Consider the following 26,660-nt stretch of genomic DNA (forward strand, 5'->3'; position numbering starts at 1 on the left):
TGGAGGTGTTGACCTTGGGTAGGGTGCTCTTTCCAAGAGCCGGTGCAGACTCGATGGGCCGAATGGCCACTTTCTGCACTGTAAATTCTATGACATCTTTAGGGTGTGGGGGTGAGACCCACGCTGGCACGGGGAGAATGGAATAGTGTAGGTCAGATAGGCTTCAGATGGTTTCACAGGTCGGCGCAACATCGAGGGCCGAAGGGCCCGTACTGCGCTGTAATGTTCTATGTTCTAATGTGCGAACTCCACGTGGACAATGACCGGGGCCGGGATCGAACCCACATCCTCAGCACCGTGAGCAGCAGTGCTGACCATTGTGCTACAGCGCAGCCCTTATTTGGACAATATTTATGGTCGATAGCTTTAAGTTCCTGGGGGTCACCATCACCAACAGTCTGTCCTGGCCCACTCACGTTGATGCAACAGTCAAGAAAGCCCACCAACGTCTCTACTTCCTACGGAAGCTAAAGAAATTTGGCATGTCTGCATCGACTCTCTCAAACCTCTACAGATGTGCGATAGAGAGCATCCTATCCGGCTGCATCACAGCCTGGTATGGCATCTGCTCGGTCCAAGATCGCAAGAAACTGCAGAGTGTGGTGAACTCAGCCCAGCGCATCACACAAGCTTGCCACCCCCACGTTGATCTGTATACACCTCCAGCTGCCTCAGGAAGGCAGGCAGCATTATCAAGGACCCCTCCCACCCAGGCATTGCCTTCTTCCAGACCCTTCCATCAGGCAGAAGGTACAGAAGTCTGAAGACCGCACATCCAGACATAGGAACAGCTTCTTCCCCACAGCTACAAGACTCCTCAATAACTCCCCTTCGCACCTGTAAGAACACTATTGACGACTCATGCTGCTCTTGCTCATGTATTTGCTTTATTTGGCCCTTTGTTCTGCACTATAACCAATCACGGTTTGTTGATGTACCATTTGTCAATTTTCTCTGTTGATTATTCTCTTTGTCTACTATGTACGTACTGTGTACGTTCCCTCGGCCGCAGAAAAATACTTTTCACTGTACTTTGGGACGTGACAATAAATCAAATCAAATCAAATTATTTGGAACAACTTTTACAAATAAAAGACTGCATTTGTACTGAAATTGCACAATAACTGTGACACAATATTCCTTTGTAAGTAAGAATCTGAGTGGTATCTTCAAGTAAACAGAAATTACCCTCTGCACCGTTCACCTAAACTACTATCTTATCACAAAATATTTTAATTTCACGCCTGGGAAATAGTAATATTGAAATTTATTCTAAGTATGGCAGAGTGAAATACTATAACAATGCTTTATGAGAGCTTGCTTTCATTTGTCTGAAGGGGGTTGTTTCTCCCTGTTGAAAATCTTACCAACATAATAGTTGGAACAGAGGGGATTGGATTACAGTACAGTTGCTTCCCACATTGCCTTTTCATTCCAAGGACTTAGGTGGGAAACTAGCCCAGGTTGATCGGAAGATGACTGAGCTCTCGCAGCTGTAGTGATTCTGTACAAAATATGTTTCTGCAAATTCATAGAACTTACAGTGCAGAAGGAGGCCATTTGGCCCATCGAGTCTGCACTGGCTCTTGGAAAGAGCACCCTACCCAAGCCTACACCTCCACCCTGTCCCCATAACCCAGTAACCCCACCCAACACTAAGGGACACTAAGGGCAATTTATCATGGCCAATCCACCTAACCTGCACATCTTTGGACTGTGGGAGGAAACCGGAGCACCCGGAGGAAACCCACGCACACACGGGGAGAACGTGCAGACTCCGCACAGACAGTGACCCAAGCCGGGAATCGAACCTGGGACCCTGGAGATGTGAAGCAATTGTGCTAACCACTATGCTACCGTGCTGCCCAAATTGGTGATCAAATCAATGTCTAACATGAAAATGATCAGTCTCACACAAGGATGCATTACGCAAACAATAGACCGTGGAATAAAGCTCAGAAAATAATTCGTATTTCCCATTTCTGGCGCTACCTTGGATCAGAGGGTTTTGTATTTGCTCGTCAGAAGTGCAAGTTCCATTACTGCTTAAAAATTAGTAATTTAGTTAAATTACTGCCAGTTTATTGAAAAGTAATGCTCTGGTCTGCCAGTCAGTCCCGCAGCTTGCTGACCTACACAGGCTCACAGTCAAGCAACATCTTGATTTTGAAATTCTTCTGCTCGATTTGAAACCCCTCATGGTTTTGCCCCTCCTCATCACTGGAGTCCCCTTCAGCCCCCCAAACTCTCCAAGATAACTGCGCTCCTCTAATTCTGGTCTCTTGTGCATTCTTGATTAAACATTGCTCCATCATTGTTGTCCATACCTTCAGTAGTCTAGGCCCCAAGCTCTGGGATTCCCTCTCCACCCACTGTCCTCCTTTAAGACACCCCTTGAAATCTACCTCGCTGACCAAGCTTTTGGTCATCTGACCTAATAATACTTATGTGGCTCGGTGTCATACATTTTTTTTTTGAATGTTCCGGTGAAGTGCTTTCATTATGTTAAAGGCATTGTACAAGTTGTTGTAAGTAAACCCCAACGCAAGTAAAACAATGGCACATCCAATCATTTGTCAGGGCTAGAAGGCTGGGAACAGACGAAGCCTGTGTGGAATATAAGGGAAGTAGGAAGGAACTTAAGCAAGGAGTCAGGAGGGCTAAAAGGGGTCACAAAGTCATTGGCAAATAGGGTTAAGGAAAATCCCAAGGCTTTTTACATGTACATAAAAAAGCAAGAGGGTAGCCAGGGAAAGGGCTACCCACTGAAGGACAGGCAAGGAAATCTATGTGTGGCGCCAGAGGGAATGGGCGAGGTACTAAATGAATACTTTGCATCAGTATTCACCAAAGAGAAGGAATTGGTGGATGGCGAGTCTGGAGACGGGTGCGTAGTTAGCCTTGGGTCACATTGAGATCCAGAAAGACGAGGTGTTGGGCGTCTTGAAAAAAAATATTAAGGTAGATACGTCCCCAGGGCCGGATGGGATTTACCCCAGAATACTGAAGGAAGCTAGAGAGGAAATTGCTGAGGCCTTGACAGAAATCTTTGGATCCTCACAGTCTTCAGGTGATGTCCCGGAGAATAGTCAATGTTGCCTTTGTTTAAGAAGGGTAGCAAGAATAATCCAGGGAACTACAGGCCAGTGAGCCTTACATCAGTGGTAGGGAAATTACTGGAGAGAATTCTTTGAGACAGGATCTACTCCCATTTGGAAGCAAATGGACGTATTAGCGAGAGGCAGCACGGTTTTGTGAAGGGCAGGTCGTGTCTCACTAATTTGATAAGAGTTTTTCGAAGAGGTCACAAAGATGATTGATGCAGGTAGGCCAGTGGATGTTGTCTATATGGACTTTAGTAAGGCCTTTGACAAGGTCCCTCATGGCAGACTGGTACAAAATGTGAAGTCCCACGGGATCAGGGGTGGGCTGGCAAGATGGATACAGAACTGGCTAGGTCATAGAAGGCAGAGAGTAGCAATGGAAGGGTGCTTTTCTGATTGGAGGGCTGTGACTAGTGGTGTTCCGCAGGGATCAGTGCTGGGACCTTTGCTGTTCGTAGTACATATAAATCATTTGGAGGAAAATGTAACTGGTCTGATTAGTAAGTTTGCAGACGGCACAAAGGTTGGTGGAATTGCGGATAGCGATGAGGACTGTCCAGAGTATACAGCAGGATTTAAATCGTTTGGAGACTTGGGCGGAGAGATGGCAGATGGAGTTTAATCCGGACAAATGCGAGGTAATGCATTTTGGAAGATCTAATGCAGGTAGGGAATATACAGTGAATGGTAGAACCCTCAAGAGTATTGAAAGTCAGAGAGATATAAGGTGTATAGGTCCACAGGTCACTGAAAGGGGCAACACAGGTGGAGAAGATAGTCAAGAAGGCATACGGCATGCTTGCCTTCATTGGCAGGGGCATTGAGTATAAGAATTGGCAAGTCATATTGTAGCTGTATAGAACCTTAGTTAGGCCACATTTGGAGTATAGTGTTCAATTCTGGTCGCCACACTACTAGAAGTATGTGGAGGCTTTAGAGAGGATGCAGAAGAGATTTACCAGGATGTTGCCTGGTATGGAGGGCATTAGCTATGAGGAGCGGTTGAATAAACTCGGTTTGTTCTCACTGGAACAACGGAGGTTGAGGGGCGATCTGATAAAGGTCTACAAAATTATGAGAGGTATAGACAGAGTGGATAGTCAGAGGCTTTTTCCCAGGGTAGAGGGGTCAATTACTTGGGGCGTAGGTTTATGGTGCGAGGGGCAAGGTTTAGAGGAGATGTACGAGGCAAGTTTTTTTTTTTTTTTTTTTACACAGAGGGTAGTGGGTGCCTGGAACTCGCTGCCAGAGGTGGTGGTGGAAGCAGGGACGATAGTGACATGTAAGGGGCATCTTGACAAATACATGAATAGAATGGGAATAGAGGGATACGGACCCAGGAAGTGTAGAAGATTTCAGTTTAGACGGGCAGCATGGTTGGCACAGGCTTGGAGGGCCGAAGGGCCTGTTCCTGTGCTGTTCTTTGTTCTTTTGTATCACTCTGACTCCCAGAACGGTTACAGCACAGAAAGAGATTATTTTGCCTATCACATCCATGCCTCTCTACAAAGGCAACACCCACTCTTTTTCCCTTTCCCTGTCACCTCGCAAGTTTTCTCTCTGCCGATGCTTATCCAAAACCCTTTAAACATAGCTTGAATCTGCCTCCACCGTATTCCCTGATTGTACATCCTCCACCGTACTCCCCGATAGTACATTCTAGATCTTAACCACTAACTTCGTTAATTAAGCTTTTTCTTATATCAATATTGTTTCTTTTGTCATTCGCTATTGTTAATTCTTTCACAATTGGACCAATGGAATTCATGAAGGACAAACCATTTTTGAAATTTTTTTTTTCCAATTAAGGGGTAATTTAGAGTACCCACGCAGACACAGGGAGAACGTGTAAACTCCGCAAGGACAGTGATCCAGGCTGGGATCTAACCCGGGTCCTCGGCGCCGTGAGTCAGCAGTGCTAATCACTGCGTCATCGTGCCTCCCTAGGATAAACCATTGTGACAGTTACAAAGCGCAGAAGCCCCAAACGTCTCCAAGTCCCATCAAAACAATTTTCTACTTTTCAACAATGGTAAAATTAAATAGGCCAACTCTTCCTGATACAGTACTTTTTCTGCCTCCATATATTTTATGATTTAAACCCCAATCCATTAAGTCAATAGTTTGCGGCATTCAAACACTCAACACAAAACCTTACTTCACCACTATTATTACCTGCAATTACTGCATTGGTAGATGCTACTGCAGGGATGATTCGCTTCACAACCCCTGGAACAAATCATAACAGTTCCATCAACATGAATTTAGATTTTCAGTAGTACACATATACAAAAGAAATCATATTTTTATTATTTAGGACATACCTTGCGTAAGCCTATATGAGATACCAGTTATGTTGAATTGAGCAGCTCTTTCAAGTGATTTCTGAAAAACCCACTGGATATGCTCTGGATCATCACCATCAAGTTCAACGCCCTCTGTAGGAAAGATTAAGTCATTTCATTTTGGTGAGGTGAAATGCTGATACTGGTACACAGTATGGCACTGGCAGTGAGGGAATCTCAAGTTAAACTGTAAGACTGTTTGGATATTTCTGCATTTTTTTTTTGTGTTCTGGAGAGTAAATCAATGCTAGGAACCAGAACACATCCAGTTCAAGCGCACTTTAAAATCAAGTACTTAGCATATACTTGCAAAATAAAGCTCTCGTCAAAACAGGCCAAAAAATGTGCTCATCCTGCACCTTCAAAAGACAATCACATCAGAACCTGTGTGAACTCTCCTCTTTCCAATACCAGTGGACTTCACGTCCGAGTGAGGTTTCCAATTTATCTGCAATTTCGGAATTATGGGCAGTTGGTGCCTCAGGTGTATACTCACTGGGAACTGAATGAGACAGATTAAACTTCACAGCCTTACTGGAAGTGCAGTTCCACACAGTACTACTTCTGCAGAGTACTAAACTTGGAGAATTTGGAAGGTGAGAAATTTTAAGGGTGCAGTGAGGCAAGAGGTGCTGTTCTACTAATTAAAAAAAGTAACGGGGGGCAGCACGGTGGCGCAGTGGTTACCACTGCTGCCTCATAGCACCGAATACCCAGGTTCGATCTTGGCACCGGGCCACTGCCCGTGTGGAGTTTGCACATATCCCCAGTGTCTGCGTGGGTCTCATCCCCACAACCCAAAAAGATGTGCCGAGTCGGTGGATTGGCCACACTAAATTGCCCCTTAATTGGAAAGAAAATTGGATACTCTAAATTTAGTTTAAAATTTTAAACATTTTTTAAAAATGTCTAAGTAGGGGAATGGAAGACAGCGAGGCCTGATAGCCAAGACATTAATTAAAATGAACAGCCTAAGCAAGGTGTTAACTAGCTTCTAAAAGATGGAAACAAGATTTTTTTTTTGATCACGAATAGGCAGCCAAGAGGCGTTGCTTGCAAATCCTTTGCTACGCAGGAGCATGACATGGTGCATCTTTGGAAACCACGCATGTATGAAGGCTCTCCAGCTGTTCAGTTCGAGCTTGGTTTCTGAGATTGAAGAACAGCTGGAGTCATTAAAGAGCATCAGGAGAGTTTGCTGGATTGCACATTTTAGGAAGTGGCCACCCCACAGGCAGCATGCGTTCAGGATAATAGATGTATGGCTAACCAGAAGAGGAAGTGCTTCTTGTGGTGTATGTTATTATCAACAGGCACTGTAGCACTGGAAACTAGTGGAAGTGACACCACTTTGAAGGTGTGCAGTTAGACCATGCCACCAATGGGCAAAGGAGGTTGCGGAGCAACAAAAAGCTTAGAAATACAGTCATTATAGGAGATTCCATAGCTAGGAATTTTGTTGCTTCCATGGTGCCAAGTCAAGGAACATCATGGAGAGAATGAAGAATCTTCTGTAAAAGACAGCAGTGAGACAAAGGTTGTGGTACAGAATTGAGAGGGACAGTAGGGTTTTAAAAAAATTTAGAGTACACAATTAATTTTTCAAATTAAGGGGCAATTTAGTGTGGCCAATACAGCTACCCTACACATCTTTGGGTTGTGTGGGCGAAACCCACGCAAACATGGGGAGAATGCGCAAACTGCACACGGACAGTGACCCAGAGCTGGGATCGAACCTGGGGCCTCGACGCTGTGAGACTGCAGTGCTAACCACTGAGCTACTGTGCTGCCCTCAGTGACAGTGGGTTTTGAGGTCCACGTCAGTCACACCAGTAAAAGGCCAGAACGATTTAACACCATCTGCATGCAGAGCAACAAGATGAAGCACGGGACACACTGGTGCGTTTCTGGGGAAGCTGGCTGTGATAGCAGGTGGGAGCGCAGATACCTGTGAAAGTGAGAGAGATCCGAGGGGGCAGACCTACCAATGGCAGGGGGCAGGCTATTGTTCAAAGGCTTCACCGAAGTGCAGCAGGACTACAGATTTGTGCTGCCGGTTTTTTATAGTGAGCTACAAGATTAGGTCTTCCATCAGTTTGTGGAGGAAGATTGGAGAGCTTAACTATTCAAATTTACAATTTACTTACTGACACAAATAGAACTCTTGGCCAAGGCCACCACAGAAATGTTCAGCAGTAATACTCAGTTATCAGAGCTTGCTGAAGCATACATAATCAATATGCAAGGCAAATGTTTCAACGTGAAGGTCACCACTGGTTGACACTTTTATAATGGAATTGGCACATAATCAAGCTGACCGAGGACTTGTTAAATGTATTTTGAAATGGAATCTTGTGACTCATCCAGAAATCTATTTAGAATTTTTGATTTTCACAACAAACAAAAGGGGGTTATCTGAAACTCATTACACAAACCTTAAGTAGACTATGAACAAGCTAACAATTTATTGTTCAATACAAGTTGCTGAAAGATTATAAGGTTTGAAATAAAAGTACGTGTATATGCTACAGTGACCAGCAGTGAATAAAATCTTACATTTTTGGGTTGATCCAAGATGAGGAAATACTATACAGGTCTAAGCTGTTGCATAAGGGAAGAGAAGTAAACCTGCTCGATCTCGGGTGGCATGTGGCACCATCTACGCACGAGCTCAGAGTGATGCAACATCTTGATAATCAACCAACATCCTTGCAAGATTAAACGCTCATCTCAAGTCAGGGCAACAAAATGATGACGTTGATGCATTTCTCTGATCAGAATTATTGATGTCAAACTTGGGAGAATTATATGCAAACATCTCCGGATTGATGTTCAGAGGAGATGGTGATGCATGTGTGCAGTGACGGGTTTGAATGATATTCTCGCAGAAATACAGATGCATTCACCTGGGACATCTGCTGCTAACCAAGACAAAAGCTCATGATGTCCGAGGGCAACCCCATGTTTTTGGATGGCAATGGCAGGCGACAGCACCACTGGGAAGAATCTAAAGCACCTGGAAGAGTGACTGACCAGGTTCGGGAGGGACAGTCCCACTCAGGAACAACTCTCAGCTGTTCGCAGGGTGTTCCATCTCACTCCAATTCCTCTTTATGGTCAGAGCCAATCATACCTTCAATTCCCCACACCCAAGATGTAAAAAGTGTGTTGAAGTATATTGTATTTCACGGCTGAAGATTACTGTCAATGCTTCTTGTGGCTCAAGATTATATAATCTAGTTGGTACCAAACTAACAAATACCCACAGTGACATTGCAAATGCCTTTGATACTGCAAGTGTAGAGTGCCTTGATGCAAACACAGTTGAAGGCCACTACTCACATTTTTAGTGCTACTGAACAGAGGCCTACATTGGACAACAGGGAGTGTACTGGGTGATATACAAACTGCTTTGGTAATTTCTGATAATCTTCGTCAACCTGAACACCAGTGATGGAGAAATAAAATAGACAATATTTTAAGAACGAGATCTTTCATTAACTAGTGCAATTTCTTGGTCATTCATGAATCCACTTTAAAGGGGCGGCATGGTGGTGCAGTGGTTAGCATAGCTACCTCACGCCGTTTGATCCTGGCTCCGGGTCACTGTCCATGTGGGGTTTGCCCATTCGCCCCGTGTCTGCGTGGGTCTCACCCTCAAAACCCAAAGATGTGTAGGGTAGGTGGACTGGCCACACTAAATTGCCCACTGATTGGGCTAACAAAATTAGGTTTAAGAGTTGAATAAGGGGGTTTCACTTTCAGGCAGATTTGGATATCATGTGCACTGATTAATTGATAATTTGTGTAAGTGTCTCGAGTAACAGTGTTCAAGGGCTTTTATTTTTCTGCTAAAAAGTTATCAAAGCAAACTTCAGAATATTAGATTCAGTTAACATTACCTCCAAAAGGGTTTTCTTTGGGCCACTGCAAGATTCGGACATATTCAATACAGTGCTCCGGAAGCCTGGGCATTGAAGCAATGGTACACATGGGAAAGTTGATCTGAAAAGATAATTGCAAACTTATTTACAATTTATTTTATCAAAAAATTGTTTTGTAAAACTCTGGATTATGAATACGTGGCTAATGAAAATAGTGGGCCCATTTAACATTTCTCAAATGTATAAAACAGCAGGAAAAATGGATACAATTCCTCGCAAAGTGGGTTCCATTTTGTAAAACAAATCGTTGAGAGACAAGCTAAGGGGGAAAATAACGACACCCCAACCCACCCCCCACCAACTAAAAGCAGAGAACTAATAGGTCCAAGAATCAGGCTACTGTTGGCTTGACTGAAATAATGTTTACCTATCCAAGAGATGTTACTATATAGTAAAATATAGCGTTCTGAAACTGGAAACAAAATAGGTAAAGTAACATGGATAGGACGGACATCATTAATATTGATAGGGAAAAGATGAAAAATAAATTAAGTTGAAGAGCAAAATTAGGAGACATAAGTAACAAATCAGTCATAAATTATCTTACAGCATTGAAGCAGATGTGGGGAATGGAAGCAGCTGTTTGGAATAGGAGGGAACTAAATTAAAAAATAACTTCACCGACTAACTTATCAGGTCCCACAAACTGAATCAGTAACATTTTTGTAAACCTAGTTACCTGAGGAGGGTATAGTTCCAGTGTGCACTCTATACATGCTGTCATTCCTGGCAATATAACACGTGCATTACCCTTAAACCCTTCAGTGCCACCGTCAATCAATGGTATAATGGAGCTTGGGTCTAGTGTTCCGTCTTCAAAGTTCAGCAGGGATATCTATGGGCAACAAACATGTTTTTTTTCCTCAAAATAAGCTCTCATTTATATAAATGTAAAAAGGATAATCAATGAGGAACTGTGCAATATTGAATTAACTCCATAACTAAGTCTGCATTTATTTGGAAAACACTAGGTTTTCATTTTTAATATCATCTTTGTGTTTTGTAAATTGTGTATTACTGTGATCTGACTGAAGTATCCTTTCAGTAATATATATTTGTGCTACCTCATGATTTAAGCCCCTAGATTCATGTTGGGAACATAATGCACTCCACTTCCATCAAGCTCACCACATGTAGAACCTCTCACAATGGTTACTATAAATGTGAAGGGAGTTTGCTAATTCTTGGTTAAACCATTGTCTCTATGTAGCCGGTCTCACTTGGTATGCTTTTCTCCCAGCTTTAAACCAATGGCCAGAACAGTATACAGGATATACATAGCCACAGCACTTTTAATTATCTGTCAATTATTACTCGATTCCAACTGTCAAGTACCAACATACAAATGCCTGGAGTTCGTTAGTTATCTGTTTGGGGTGAAGAAAGGGAACATAGTGGTGCTAGTTTTATTAACAAATGCTGGCAAGATGCTGTTCTGATAAAGGTCTTTGACCTGAAGGGTTAATTCTGTTTCGGTCTCCACAAATACTGCCTGATCTGTTGACGGTTTCCAGCCTCTTCTGTTTTAACCTCATCTGGTAAACGGGTGACCATTAAATAATACCAGAGCTTTGTTCTTATGGTTGTTATCTGAACTCTTTCACTAAATTTCAGCAGTTTAATCGTTGAGTGTTATTCTACATTAAATGTAACTATTAATATTCATACCAACATCCCATTGATCCATCGTCGGGCAATGATAGAATCTAATCCACTGATAACGATATGAAATTCTGAAACAGAAGAAGTACTCTTTTTAAAGTGACTTGGGAGTGATCCAATTTCCCCCCTTTATTAGTCACTGACTTCCGCATTTAAGCTTCATAAATAAAACCTGGCTTTATATAATCACATTATCAAGTCTGTGTTTCAAAATATTTTGCATGGTCATTTTGGACTCCAATGACTACATATAGTTATTTAAAAAAAAATGACAATTAAATTTTATTTACAAAACTGGAGCATCACAAAAGCTTGCTTCTTCCAGGGGGACATTAGAATTGTTTTACAAATGCTCAATTTATCATTTTGCACTCTTGCTCCTTTTGTAATTTAGTCCAGCTTGACGAAGCCGATGTGTTTAGCGTATTGTCTGAAGCACTGGCGGTACATGTTGAGGCCGTATTTCCAGATCAGGCCGTGTCGGTTCGCACAGGCTCGGCATGAGCGGGAGCCCTGACCGAATTTCCTGGGGTGAGACCAGTAAAGCTGCTGATGACCCATGGCGGCCAGACACAGAAAAAAAAAAACGACTAAATATAGTTAAACATTACAATCATTTTGCACACAGAGATGAATAATCAATTAACTTATTTAGCAAATGTTTGTTTAGAAGGGAAAGTTTTCCAGGACCAATGAAAACTTGCTGCCGTGAGTTTAACCATCTTCAATGTTAATTCAAACTGGGGCAGCACAGTGGCGCAGTGGGTTAGCCCTGTTGCCTCATGACGCCGAGGTCCCAGGTTCAATCCCGGCTCTGGGTCACTGTCCGTGTGGAGTCTGCACATTCTCCCCATATTTGCGTGGGTTTTGCCCCCACATCCCAAAGATGTGCAGTTTAGGTGGATTGGCCACACTAAATTGCCCCTTAATTGAAAAAAAAATAATTGGGTACTCTAAAATTAAAAAAAAATGTTCATTGAAACTGAACTACTCAGTTTACCCTCCCATTTTGATTATTGTACTTTCAAAAATGCAGCGAATTCTCAGTACTGTTAGCCTAGATAAAAATCAAGAACCTAATTTTTTTATTTCCTTACCATCAGCCACTCAACTTTTCAATATAAATCCTTCACCAGCAGATTAGAGGCTGACTGATCCCAACATTTTATCCTTGTAACATCTTTGAGATAACAAGTAGAAAGTGCACAGCTGGATTGGTCCTAAAATTTTCTCTCCCAATTAAATATTTAGCCTATGCATTATAGCACCCAACAGAACTTGTCAAGATTCACTGGCTTCCAAAAGAACAGTGAGAAATGCAGGGAGACTTGACTGAGCATAGATGAAGCAGATATTAGAAAGCTCAATTAAAAAATTTTTTTTTTTTTTAAATTGGAATTCTTAACAGAAAACATAAAATATAACAACAAACAATGAAATGCAACAAAATAACCCATAAAAACTAACACCCCCCAAACCGTATCAACGCATGTATCCCCTCCCCCCCACCAAGAGAACTTAAAAATAAATTTAAATTAAATAAACATAGTCATCGTCTCCCCCCCCCTCTCTCTCTCTCTCTCTCTCTCTCTCTCTCCCTCCCCCCTTCCCCCCCCCCCCCCCCCCCCCCCCCCGGGTTGCTGCTGCTACTGTCCCAGTACCCTGTCATTGAGCCAGAAAGTCGAGGAAAGGTTGCCACCGCCTCTCAGGGCGAATTTGACCTTCTCTAGCTTAATAAAACCCGCCATGTCATTGATCCAGGTGTCCATGCTTGGGGGCCTTGCATCCTTCCATTGTAGCAAAATCCTTCGCCGGGCTACTAGGGATGCAAAGGCCAGCACACCGGCCTCTTTCGCCTCCTGCACTCCCGGCTCCACCCCAACCCCAAAAATCGAGAGTCCCCAGCCTGGCTTGACCCTGGATCCCACCACCCTTGGCACCGTCCTCGCCACCCCCTTCCAGAACTCCTCCAGTGCCGGGCATGCCCAGAACATATGGGCATGGCTCGCTGGACTCCCCGAGCACCTGACACACCTGTCTTCACCCCCAAAGAACCTACTCATCCTCGTCCCAGTCATGTGGGCCCGGTGCAGCACCTTGTATTGGATGAGGCTAAGCCGCGCACACGAGGAGGAAGAATTAACCCTCTCCAGGGCATCAGCCCATGTCCCGTCTTCGATCTGTTCCCCCACCCACTTAATTTTCAGCTCCTCTACTGATGCCTCCTCCACCTCCTGCATAACCTTGTAGATATCAGATATCTTCCCCTCTCCGACCCAGACTCCCGAAAGCACCTTGTCACTCACCCCCCTCGCGGGAAGCGAAGGGAATCCCTAGAAAGCTCAATTGGTACTCAAGTCAGTAAGAAAGGGCGGCATGCGGCAGTGGTTGGCACTGGGACTGCAGCGCTGAGGACCTGGATTTGAATCCCGGCCCCGAGTCACTGTCCGTGTGGAGTTCGCACATTCTCCCTGTGTCTGCGTGGGTTTCACCCCCAGAACCCAAAGATGTGCAGGTTAGGTGGATTGGCCAAGCTAAATTGCCCCTTAATTGGAAAAATAATAATTAGGCACTCTAAATTTTTTAAATTTAAATTAAGATATCATTTTTACAGCAGTCTTTGCAGTCAGCCTGTGCTGGCTGGCAAGTCTGAGATCAGTCCGAATCTGTATGGATGACTGGTCACTTGGAAGAATTGTGATGCTGAGTGCATGGAAATAACAGCATCAAATAGTTTCCTTAAATTTAGAGGGAAAATTGGAAAAAGGTCGAAGTTTCTGTGAAAATAATATGCTTGAATCAGAGCAGGGCAAATGACGAGTTGAGAGCACACCACCACTTCAAATGAGTTTAAACTGTTTATTACAAAACCATTTTTCTCAAAGATGTTGATTTCTTCACTGAAATACATGACATGCTACAGTCACACTCACCATGTGACTATTATATATTTGTGTGAGCTTCAACAGGGACTGAAAGGAGCCTGTGAAACAGAAGGTGAAAAGAAAAATACATCCCAGATGTGGCGGCACGATAGCACAGTGGTTAGCACAGTTGCTTCACAGCTCCAGAGTTCCAGGTTCAAATCCCGGCTTGGGTCACTGTCTGTGCAGAGTCTGCATGTTCTCCCAGTGTCTGGGTGGGTTTCCTCAGGGTACTCCAGTTTCCTCCCACAGTCCAAAGATATGCAGGTTAGGTGGATTGGCCATGCTAAATTGCCCCCTAGTGTCCAAAAAGGATAGGTGGGGTTCCTGGGATAGGGTGGAGTGCTCTTTTTAAGGGTCGACGTGGACTAGCTGGGCTGAATGGCCGCCTTCTGCACTGTAAATTCTAAGTCAATGTCAGATGGATCGCATATCCATAAATACACAAATGTCAATAAAGGTCTATGCATAGTAATAAGGGTTAGAAAGCACCTATTCCTCCCCTGAAATCAATGATGCTGCAGCCAATTTCAGTGTGGTTAGCACTGTTCCAATGGAGATCAAGTAATTCGACCTGGAGGATTGAAACTAGTTTTGAAGGTGTGTAGGTTTTGTTGGTCCATGTGCTGTTGGGGAAATGGTCCCTTTAAGAACGAGATTTCTTTCGGTGATGATTTCAGGTAAAAAGCAACTTGCTACCAGCAACCAATCATGTGACTAAGTTGCCTGGGAGATAAACAGTAGGAAAGGGGTAAACAAGTAAATTATAGGGCGAGTAGATTGTGTGAAGGAGCAGGAGGAGGCCATCTGGCCCTTAGAACCTGCTCCGCCATTCAAAGAGAAAATACCTGATCTTTTGTGGACTCAGCTCCACTTTCCCGTCCGAACACCATAACCCTTTAACCCTGTTGTACTGCATTCCAAGCAGGTTACTTTTAAAACAAGCTGGATGCAAGGAACATTTATTTCAAACAGGATTCAATTGAAATTCTGTGTGTTGGCTAAAAACATTTAAAATTCTTGTGAAGGAGAGGACTCTATAACAGTGCATTGAAATTCTAGGAAGAGCCAAGCTGAGAAGGCACAAGGAATCAGAGCCCTTATAACAATCTTTGAAACTGTATTCAGAGAAAGTGGTTAGACTTCTCATTTCTGATAAGCATCTGACTTAAGTTACTTTGTCATGTGAGAGTACCTTTAAGAAATGGGTGTTTATAAATAGTGTATATAAATATCTGTAGTGAAAGTACCTTTAAGAAAAGGGTGTTTATTACTGCAGTGATGTCAGAGAGTGGGTGGAGCTGGGCTGTCTGTCAGCTTTTTACTTTCGCTTTAGGCTTTTTGCTGCAGGTGGGTTTGGTTGCATTTTAGTTTTGGAGAAGCTAAAATCACGGCAGGATGTGTATGAATCTCTGCAAGCTTATGAATGTTCATTTGCTGATTTCAACATAGTAACTGCTCTCAATAGTGAATTCAAACCTGATCTTTGTGTTAAAAGGGTCTTTTGTCTTTATTAATTTGGGAATTTATTAAGGATTACTTAGTGTTGTATTCTTTGGGGGTTGCATTTGAATTGATGGTTGCTAAGATGTTCACTGTATGTTTTAAAAAGGTAACTTGCGTTCATAGAATAAACATTGTTTTGCTTTAAAAAATACTTTTCCATTTCTGCTAAACCACACCTATATAGTGGGCCATGTGCTCCCCATACCACAATCTATTAAAAGTTGTGGGTCAGGTGAACTCCATGATACACTTTGGGGTTCTCTAAACCCTGGCCCATAACGTGGAGCTGCTTAGCGTATAAGTAAATGTGTTCTACTATATTTCAGGTAACTCACAAAGGTAATGTATTCATGTTCTTTGATTTTTGTATAGTAAAATTCTTTCGTTTTAAACTGTAAACCTGTGGCATCATTTTAAATAAAAAATCTGGGTTTTCGGATATCCAAAAAAAAAGTTACTGTTCTCTACTGAGATCATAACAACGTTGAGGACAATTCCTTGATGGATCATCTGGTTATAACAATGAATTGACTCTCAGTTCAGAAAGCCCACAGGTTCAATTCATGATCTGTTAGTTAACTTATTCAGCCAGACAACGGCAAGGGTCTTACAACTGACCTCAGTGCTCTGGGTTCCTGATCTGGAAAGTATTCATATGTGAACATTTGAACAGTATAGGATGAATTTTGGCTGTGATGCCCAACCCCAGTCAAATAATCTCCTATATCCAGGCACAAAAATGAAGAATGGTCAATTGGGTATGACAGCGGAGGGTCACCAACATAAATAAAATAATACCCCAGGTAGGAGAAATTCATCAATATGAAAGAAAAAATATTTCCATCATTACAACTTTGAAAAGGTAGCAAAATCAAAGTATTTCAAAATCACAATTCAATCTTTCAGAATACATAATCTCATGAACTGTATTTTGGGTCTATTTGAGTTTCATAGAACAGTACAGCACAGAACAGGCCCTTCGGCCCTCGATGTTGTGCCGAGCAATGATCACCCTACTCAAACCCACGTATCCACCCTATACCCATAACCCAACAACCCCCCCCCTTAACCTTACTTTTTAGGACACTACGGGCAATTTAGCATGGCCAATCCACCTAACCTGCACATCTTTGGACTGTGGGAGGAAACCGGAGCACCCGGAGGAAACCCACGCACACACGGGGAGGACGTGCAGACTCCGCACAGACAGTGACCCAGCCGGGAATCGAACCTGGGACCCTGGAGCTGTGAAGCATTTATGCTAACCACCATGCTACCGTGCTGCCCTGCAACTGGAATAAGCAGTTCAAGAACTGGAATAAGCAGTTCACTTGTGATCAAACAAATTCTCAACACAGCCTCCCTTAAGATACCTATTCCAGTGAGAATATGGCTATATCAAAGGCTGTAAGCCTGATTTATGATCCTTCACTAATAAGGTTGGAGCCCGTAGAGATTATAGCTTTGTTGTAAAATCACTATCAATGCTGAGAATAGCTGGATTTCAGCAGGAGTCATTACTTACGTCTGTAAAAGGTTTCACTGAAATCTTGTATCTTTTTATAATGTCTGAGAGTAAAGTTAAGAATTATTTCAACTTATTATACCATTGGCTCTTATTGCCTTTGTAATGACATCTATTCTGCTTTCAGTTGTAGAAACACGAACATCTCACACAAGAATCCTGGACAGTAAAAGTACATTGCAGAACACAATATGACAATTCAGGCTTACTCCAACCACTTCCAAGCATTATGCATGCAATTAGAATAAGAGCGTGCCACACGTTGAACAATTGCCCTTCTTTTTACTTTTAAAAGAGCAAACTTGTATTTATAGAACATAGAACAGTACAGCACAGAACAGGCCCTTCGGCCCTCGATGTTGTGCCGAGCATTGTCCGAAACCAAGATCAAGCTATCCCACTCCCTGTCATTCTGGTGTGCTCCATGTGCTTATCCAATAACCGCTTGAAAGTTCCTAAAATGTCCGACTCCACTATCACAGCAGGCAGTCCATTCCACACCCTAACCACTCTCTGAGTAAAGAACCTACCTTGGACATCCCTCCTATATCTCCCACCCTGAACCTTATAGTTATGCCCCCTTGTAACAGCTACATCCACCCGAGGAAATAGTCTCTGAACGTCCACTCTATCTATCCCCCTCATCATCTTATAAATCTCTATTAAGTCGCCTTTCATCCTCCTCCGCTCCAAAGAGAAAAGCCCTAGCTCCCTCAACCTTTCCTCATAAGACCTATCCTGCAAACCAGGCAGCATCCTGGTAAATCTCCTTTGCACCCTTTCCAATGCTTCCACATCCTTCCTATAGTGAGGTGACCAGAACTGCACACAATACTTCAAATGTGGTCTCACTAGGATCATGTACAGTTGCAGCATAACCCCGCGGCTCTTAAACTCAAGTCCTCTGTTAATAAACACAAACGCACTATAGGCCTTCTTCAAGGCTTTATCCACTTGAGTGGCAACCTTCAGAGATCTGTGGACATGAACCCCAAGATCTCTCTGTTCCTCCACATTCCTCAGAACGCTGCCGTTGACCCTGTAATCCGCATTCAAATTTTTCCTACCAAATTGAATCACCTCGCACTTATCAGGGTTAAACTCTACCTGCCATTTTTCAGCCCAGCTCTGCATCCTATCAATGTCTCTTTGCAGCCTACAACAACCCTCCACCTCATCCACTACTCCACCAATCTTGGTGTCATCAGCAGATTTACTGACCCACCCTTCAGCCCCCTCCTCCAAGTCATTGATAAAAATCACAAATAGCAGAGGACCCAGCACTGATCCCTGTGGTGCACCGCTGGTAACTGGTCTCCAGTCTGAAAATTTTCCATCCACCACCACCCTCTGTCTTCTATGTGATAGCCAGTTACTTATCCAATTGGCCAAATTTCCCTCTATCCCACACCTCCTTACTTTCTTCATGAGCCGACCGTGGGGAACCTTATCAAACGCCTTACTAAAATCCATGTATATGACATCAACTGCTCCACCTTCATCTACACACTTAGTCACCTCCTCAAAAAAATTGAATCAGATTTGTGAGGCAAGGCTTACCCTTCACGAATCCGTGTTGACTATTCCGGATTAAGCTGCATCTTTCCAAATGTTCATAAATCCTATCCTTCAGGACCATATCCATTAACTTACCGACCATCGAAGTAACAATAACTGGCCTATAGTTACCAGGGTCATTCCTATTCCCTTTCTTGAAAAGAGGAACAACATTCGCCACTCTCCAGTCCTCTGGCACTATCCCCGTGGACAGTGAGGACCCAAAGATCAAAGCCAAAGGCTCTGCAATCTCATCCCTTGCCTCCCAAAGAATCCTTGGATACATCCCATCTGGCCAAGGGGACTTGACGACCCTAAGGTTTTTCAAAATTGCTAATACATCCTTCCTCAAAACATCTACCTCCTCCAGCCTATCCACCTGTATCACACTCTCATCCTCAAAAACATGGCCCCTCTCCTTGGTGAACACTGAAGAAAAGTATTCATTCAACGCCTCTATTTCTTCTGACTCCATGCACAAGTTCCCACTACTGTCCTTGACCGGCCCTAACCCCCTGGTCATTCTTTTATTTCTCATATAAAAGCCTTGGGGTTTTCCTTGACCCAACTTATGCCCCCTCCTAGCTCTCCTGAGCCATTTTTTTTAAGCTCATTGCTTGCTACCTTGTAACCCTCAAGTGACCCAACTGAACATTGTTTTCTCATCCTTACATACACTTCCTTTTTCCTCTTGACAAGACATTCAACCTCTTGTGAACCATGGTTCCCTCACATGGCCATTTCCTTCCTGCCTGACAGGGATATATCTATCAAGGACACACAGTATTTGTTCCTTAAACAAGCTCCACTTTTAATTTGTGCCTTTACCTGACAGTTTCTGTTCCCATCTTATGCTCCCTAATTCTTGCCTAATCACATCATAATTACCCCTCCCCCAATTAGAAAACTCTGCCCTGCCGTATGGCCCTATCCCTCTTCATTGCAATAGTGAAAGATACTGAATTGTGGTCACTATCTCCAAAGTGCTCTTCCACAAACAAATCTAACACTTGGCCCGGTTCATTACCCGGTACCAAACCAAATGTGGCCCCCCCTCTTGTCGGCCTATCCACATATTGTGTCAGGAAATGCTACTGCACACGCTGTACAAAAACTGCCCCATCCGAACTGTTCGACCTATAGAGGTTCCAATCAATATTTGGAAAGTTAAAGTCACCCATGACAACTACCCTGAGACCTCCACACCTATCCATAATCTGTTTTGCAATTTCTTCCTCCACATCTCTATTACTATTTGGGGGCCGATAGAAAACTCCTAACAACGTGACCGCTCCTTTCCTATTTCTTTTTAAAAATAAATTTAGAGTAGCCAATAATTTTTTCCAATTAAGGGGCAATTTAGCGTGGCCAATCCACCTATCCTGCACATCTTTGGGTTGTGGGGGCGAAACCCACACAGACACGGGGAGAACATGCAAACTTCACACAGACAGTGACCCAGGGCCGGGATTCGAACCCGGTCCTCAGCGCCGTAGGCAGCAATGCTAACCACTGTGCTGCCCTCCTTTCCTATCTCTAACTTCAGCCCATATTACCTCAGTAGGTAGATCACCTTCAAACTGCCTTTCTGCAGCCGTTAAACTATCTTTGATTAACAATGCTACTTCTCCACCTCTTTTAACACCTTCCCTACTCTTAACGAAACATCTATACTCCGGAACTTCCAACAACCATTCCTGTCCCTGTTCTAACCATGTCTCCGTAATGGCCACAACATCGTAGCCCCAAGTACCAATCCACATTCCAAATTCACCTACCTTATTCCGAATGCTCCTTGCATTGAAGTAGACACACTTCAACCTACCTCTCTGTCTGCCGGTACACTCCTGCAACCTTTATACCCTCCTCAGTAACTCACTACTCTCAACACTGGCTTCTGGACTACAGCTCGTTTTGCCATCCCCGACAAATTAGTTTAAACCCCCCGAAGAGCCGTAGCAAATTTCCCTCCCAGGATATTGGAGCCCCTTGGGCTTTTCATCACCTCAGCACAACCCAAGTACTTTACAGCTAGTTAAGTGCTTTAGCGTAGGAATTGCAGCAAGCCAATTTAAATGCAGCAAGGTTTCAGTCACCATTGAGATAAATGACCAGATAAGTTGCTTTGGTGATAATAGCTGGGAGATAAATATTGACCAGGATTCCTTGGTGAACTCAGTTACTCATCAACAAGGTAATGCCCTGGAATCTTCTCTATACCCATCCTCAAGGCAAATGAAGTTCAATGCCTCATTTGAAATACATCACCTCTGGAGCACTCCCTCCTGTACTGCAATATCACGCTAAATGTTCGCACAAGTCTTAGATTTAGGATTTGAACCCATAACGTTCTGAGGTGAGAGTTATATCTCTGAGCCATGGCTGTATAATCAGTACAGGTCACTTGGGATGCCCACCACTCTCCAACATTGCAAAAGCAGGAAATATCAGTCAGTTCACCAATTCAGACTCAAATAAAATTTACGATCATTATAGAAAAGCAGACAAACCAAGAAGCCATTGAAGGCAGAAATGCAGAGCAAAACAAAGCTGAAATTAGTTCATAGGTGTTTAGAAAACCTCAATTCTAGTTTATGCAAGGTTTTTTAAGGAAACAGACTTCCCAAAGTCATAGTTATACTTGCGCAGCTTGACAAACGTGTTGGCCCACAGGATCCAGATCAAAACCAAAAGGAGAATAGCAAAACTGCACTGGATTTAAATATGGAACTCACATATCCAATGTCATCTTCATCCTGACTGCCACCGTTGTATGTATCAAGTTATCTGCAGATTTTCGGTATGCAAACAGTAAGTGTTACTACATGATTGAGGTTTATCTGTCCCTTGTATTGAAAGATGGGTCTGACCATGTTGCTGAAGAACATTCCATTCAGTTGACCGTGCTGCACTAGCAGTGAGATGCAAGGCAAAACTGTTCTTCCTCTGCTCGCAGAAAATTCCATGCAGCTCCCTGTGAGTTGGGGTACTTTTGTTTTGATTACTCCTTGTAAATGAGATTTTATCTAATTCCTCATTTACAAAAAGCCCATAGTTCTTTATGAATTCAATTTAAAGAACGGCAGTATTTGGGCACAAAGCAACGGGTTCTTGCAAAGAAGATATTTATGCAAGTTGATAGGTATCTTGAAAATAAGTTTACACCGCTGCTTCCTTGTTCAACTTCTTGTCTCAAAGACATTTGGAAGTCTATAATTGAAGTTTTATGGTAGTTAAAAGACAATTAAACATCAACTAATGGGCCATTTGAGTATCAAGGATAGAGAGAGGAACCTTCCAACATCAGGTCAGATGCGGGGATATTCGCTGATGATTACACAACATTCAAAACCATTTGTGACTCCTCAGACACTGGAGCAGTCCATGTGCAAATGCAGCAAAATCTGGATAATATCCAGGCTTGGGCTGTCAAGTGATAAATAATATTAGTGGCACACATGCCAAACAATGACCATCTCCCATAAGAGATAATCAAACCATCGCCCCCTGAAATTCAGACCATCACTGAATCCCTCACTACCAACATCCTGAGGGGATACCATTGACCAGAAACTGAACTGGACTAGCCATATAAATACTGTGGCTACAAGAGCAGGTCAGAGGGTAGGAATTCCACTGTGAGTAAATCACCTCCTGACTCCCCAAAGTCTGTCCACCACTTACAAGACAGGAGTGTGATGGAATACTCCCCACTTACCTGTATGAGTGCAGCTCCAACAACAGATAAGAATCTCAACACCATCCAGGTCAAAGCAGCCCTCACTTGATTGGCACTCCTTCCACAAGCATTTACTCCCTCCATCACCAACTCACAGTAGCAGCAATGTTTACCATCTACAAAATGCACTGCAGGAAATCACCAAGGCTCCTGGGACCACCTTCCAAAACCATGACCACTACCATCTAGAAAGACAAGGGTAGCAGATACATGGGAACACCACCACTTGGAAGTTCCCCTCCAAGCCACTCACCATCCTGACTTGGAAATATATCGTTGTTCCTTCACTGTCGCTGGGTCAAAATCTTGGAATTTCCTTCCTAATAGCACTGCGGGTACACCTAGACCACATGGACTGTTGCGGTTCAAGAAGGCAGCGCACCACCACCCTCTCAAGGGCAATTAGGGAAGTGCAACAAATGTTGGCCTCGCCAGCAAAGCCCACATCTAGTAAAAAATATTTTTTTTAAACGTGAATCACATTGAAATGCTTGACTAGTTGCTTTGTGTTTTGCACAAAAGCTATACTCATCTTTCCAGCAGTAACTTGCAACACGACGGCATAACACAAGATCTCAAATCAAAAAGTACAACACTACGTCCAAAGCAGAAATAGCACCCATCTGTAAAAAGCTTTAGAACAGCTCTTTCTCTGACCAACCAGTCTTGTATGCAGTATATGTATTATATAGACTCACATGCAAATTATAATGAAAGGAGAAACAAACTGAAAGAACTATAAAAGAAAAATAAAGCAAAATAATAACTTGAAAAAAATTCTGATACAGCAAAAACAAAACACGTTATATTAAAAGAATGAAATTCAGATTTCAAGTGTCTCCATCAAACATTGCAGTTAAATGTGGAGAATTATGCTCAATTATTTCAGGGAGGGAAAAAGGATAATTTGGAATAAAATTTTAATAGTCCAGCATCTAACTCTACAGATAAGCATTTCATGAAGTGGTTTTAGTTTACAGCCATCCTGATGAAAGTCCACCTCATTTTCAGATCAATTTCATCTTAATGCTATAATGAAGTTATTTTTTGATCAAAGGATACGGAACTACACTGCAATCGGGAATACGACTGTTAATGAACTCAGCAGCTACTTCAGCTTTTGGCCTTCCTACATCCTTTGGTCTGTTTAAAAAAAAAAGTTAATAAGAACATTGAAAGTAACACTTTGCGAATAGAAAATCATTAAACATTCACTAATCAAACTGCATTGAGAACATGGCTGAGGCAATAAGCCAGCTTCAAAAATTTCACTAATGTAAAAAGATTAACACAAAGATGAATCAAGAATTTCAATATAAGAACATAAGAACTAGGAGCAGGAGTAGGCCATCTGGCCCCTCGAGCCTGCTCCGCCATTCAATGAGATCATGGTTGATCTTTTATGGACTCAGCTCCACTTTCCGGCCCGAACACCATAACCCTTAATCCCTTTATTCTTCAAAAAACTATCTATCTTTATGAAATATGAAAGCATAGAACATAGATCGATACAGGGCAGTACAGGCCATTCGGCCCACAATGTTGCACCGACATTGGAAGTCAAAAACTAAATGCCATCTAACCTACACTATGCCATTATCTGTTTGGGCAGCACGGTAGCATAGTGGTTAGCATAAATGCTTCACAGCTCCAGAGTCCCAGGTTCGAATCCCGGCTTGGGTCACTGTCTGTGTGGAGTCTGCACGCTCTCCCCGTGTGTGCGTGGGTTTCCTCCGGGTGCTCCGGTTTCCTCCCACAGTCCAAAGATGTGCAGGTTAGGTGAATTGGCCAGGCTAAATTGCCCTCAGGGTCCAAATTGCCCTTAGTGTTAGGTGGGGTTACTGGGTTATGGGGATAGGGTGGAGGTATGGGCTTGGGTAGGGTGCTCATTCCAAGAGCCGGTGCAGACTCGATGGGCCGAATGGCCTCCTTCTGCACTGTAAATTCTATGAAATTATCATCCATATGCTTATCCAATAAACTTTTAAATGCCCTCAATGTTGGCGAGTTCACTACTGTTGCAGGTAGGGCATTCCACGGCCTCACCACTCTTTGCGTAAAAAACCTACCTCTGACGTCCGTCCTATATCTATTACCCCTCAATTTAAGGCTATGTCCCCTCGTGCTAGCCACCTCCATCCGCGGGAGAAGGCTCTCACTGTCCACCCTATCTAACCCTCTGATCATTTTGTATGCCTCTATTAAGTCACCTCTTAACCTACTTCTCTCTAAAGAAAACAAACTCAAGTCCATCAGCCTTTCCTCATAAGATTTTCCCTCCATACCAGGCAACATCCTGGTAAATCTCCTCTGCACCCGTTCCAAAGCTTCCACATCCTTCCTATAATGAGGCGACCAGAACTGTATGCAATACTCCAAATGCGGCGGTACCAGAGTTTTGTACAGCTGCAACATGACCTCATGGCTCCGGAACTCAATCCCTCTACCAATAAAGGCCAACACACCATAGGCCTTCTTCACCACCCTATCAACCTGGGTGGCAACTTTCAGGGATCTATGTACATGGACACCGAGATCCCTCTGCTCATCCACACTGCTAAGAATTTTACCATTAGCCAAATATTCTGCATTCCTGTTATTCTTTCCAAAGTGAATCACCTCACACTTCTCTACATTAAACTCCATTTGCCACCTCTCAGCCCAGCTCTGCAGCTTATCTATGTCCCTCTGTAACCTGCAACATCCTTCCACACTGTCTACAACTCCACCGACTTTAGTGTCATCTGCAAATTTACTCACCCAACCTTCTGTGCCCTCCTCTAGGTCATTTATAAAAATGACAAACAGCAACGGCCCCAGAACAGATCCTTGTGGTACGCCACTCGTAACTGAACTCCATTCTGAACATTTGCCCTCAACCACCACCCTCTGTCTTCTTTCAACTAGCCAATTTCTGATCCACATCTCTAAATCACCCTCAATCCCCAGCCTCCGTATTTTCTGCAATAGACGACCGTGGGGAACCTTATCAAACGCTTTACTGAAATCCATATACACCACATCAACTGCTCTACCCTCGTCTACCTGTTCAGTCACCTTCTCAAAGAACTCGATAAGGTTTGTGAGGCATGACCTACCCTTCACAAAACCATGCTGACTATCCCTAATCATATTATTCCTATCTAGATGATTATAAATCGTATCTCTCATAATCCTCTCCAAGACTTTACCCACAACAGACGTGAGGCTCACCGGCCTCGAAAGCAGTCAGCTTTAGACTGCACCCCACCCAGCTTTAAATGTCACATAGTCCCTGTACAGGCCGATCACTCCCACAAAGAAAATAAGTGAATATAGAACGTTTGCATATATCAAATATTTAACCAAGAGGCATTTTGATAAGGCAAAACTTTTAAATGACTGTTTTAGAAATTAAGCTTTTGTAAACAGCCATTCAATCACAAACATGGAACAAAATACTATTTCATTGCACGAAATCAACAATGGGACATCTGTACTAGTAATTATACTGACGTTTTAAAAAAATCTTTACAACGATGGACTTCAAAGCATTTTCTATACAAATTGCAAGTGAGAAGACTTAATTCAGAAAATCAGTAAGCGCAAAATTTATAATGCATTATTATTTATAATTCTTACCGAAATAAAAATTGCCTGTTCAGATTAGAAACATCTATTGTATCCATATCAATTACATCAATTCGTCTGAAGCCCATTAGAGCCTGTGATAAGAAGATGAGGTCAGTGGTAGCATCCAACAGAGCAATTGAACAAACTTTTTAAATATGAAGTTCAATTTAGGGCAGCACGGTGGCTCAGTGGGTTAGCCCTGTAGCCTCACGGCGCCGAGGTCCCAGGTTCGATCCCGGCTCTGGTTCACTGTCCGTGTGGAGTTTGCACATTCTCCCCGTGTCTGCGTGGGTTTCGCCCCCACAACCCAGAGATGTGCAGGCTAGGTGGATTGGCCACACTAAATTGCCCCTTAATTGGAAAAAATGAATTAGGTACTCTAAATTTAAATAAATAAATATGAAGTTCAATTTGAAATGTTAAATAGTTCGGGAATATACTGTTGGATAACTATAGCTTGACACCCAAATTGCCCTTTAAATAGAGAATTGGGGAACTTTAAATTTTAAAAAAAGGGGCAGCACGGTGGCTAGCACTGCGGCCAAAAAGCACCGAGGACCCAGGGGTCCCGGCCCCGGGTCACTCTCCATGTGGAACCTGCACACTCTCCCCGTGTCTGCGTGGGTCTCACCCCATAACCCAAAGATCTGCAGGGTAGGTGGATTGGCCAACCTAAATTGCCCCTTAATTGGAGAAACAAAATTTGGGTACTTTAAATTTAAAAAACCCGATACATGACAAA

The 26,660-nt window shown here is 43.1% G+C and overlaps 2 protein-coding genes across 5 annotated transcripts in view; both read right to left on the reverse strand.

Annotated features, from left to right (window-relative positions):
* The window catches only part of uba3 (ubiquitin-like modifier activating enzyme 3), a 43,390-nt gene that overhangs the window by 9,496 nt on the left and 7,234 nt on the right, over positions 1-26,660 (reverse strand). For all 4 annotated transcript variants that reach the window (XM_038810623.1, XM_038810624.1, XM_038810625.1 and 1 more), the window contains 8 exons: positions 25,928-26,010; positions 23,369-23,449; positions 17,011-17,054; positions 11,062-11,126; positions 10,073-10,228; positions 9,352-9,454; positions 5,429-5,542; positions 5,280-5,333 (listed from right to left, as the gene is read on the reverse strand). In XM_038810623.1, coding sequence (XP_038666551.1) covers positions 5,280-5,333; positions 5,429-5,542; positions 9,352-9,454; positions 10,073-10,228; positions 11,062-11,126; positions 17,011-17,054; positions 23,369-23,449; positions 25,928-26,010 — 700 coding nt within the window. The remainder of the gene's footprint in view (positions 1-5,279; positions 5,334-5,428; positions 5,543-9,351; positions 9,455-10,072; positions 10,229-11,061; positions 11,127-17,010; positions 17,055-23,368; positions 23,450-25,927; positions 26,011-26,660) is intronic.
* On the reverse strand, positions 11,406-11,655 carry LOC119973098 (40S ribosomal protein S29-like). The gene has a single exon (XM_038810627.1). The coding sequence runs from the start codon at positions 11,614-11,616 to the stop codon at positions 11,446-11,448; it is 171 nt and encodes a 56-aa protein (XP_038666555.1). The 5' UTR covers positions 11,617-11,655; the 3' UTR covers positions 11,406-11,445.

This window comes from Scyliorhinus canicula, chromosome 11 (assembly GCF_902713615.1).
Source record: "Scyliorhinus canicula chromosome 11, sScyCan1.1, whole genome shotgun sequence".
In the NCBI taxonomy this organism is placed as follows: Eukaryota; Metazoa; Chordata; class Chondrichthyes; order Carcharhiniformes; family Scyliorhinidae; genus Scyliorhinus; species Scyliorhinus canicula.

Coding starts and splice junctions, on each gene's coding strand:
- LOC119973098 (XM_038810627.1), bottom strand. CDS start 11,616: ATGGGTCATCAGCAGCTTTACTGGTCTCACCCCAGGAAATTCGGTCAG.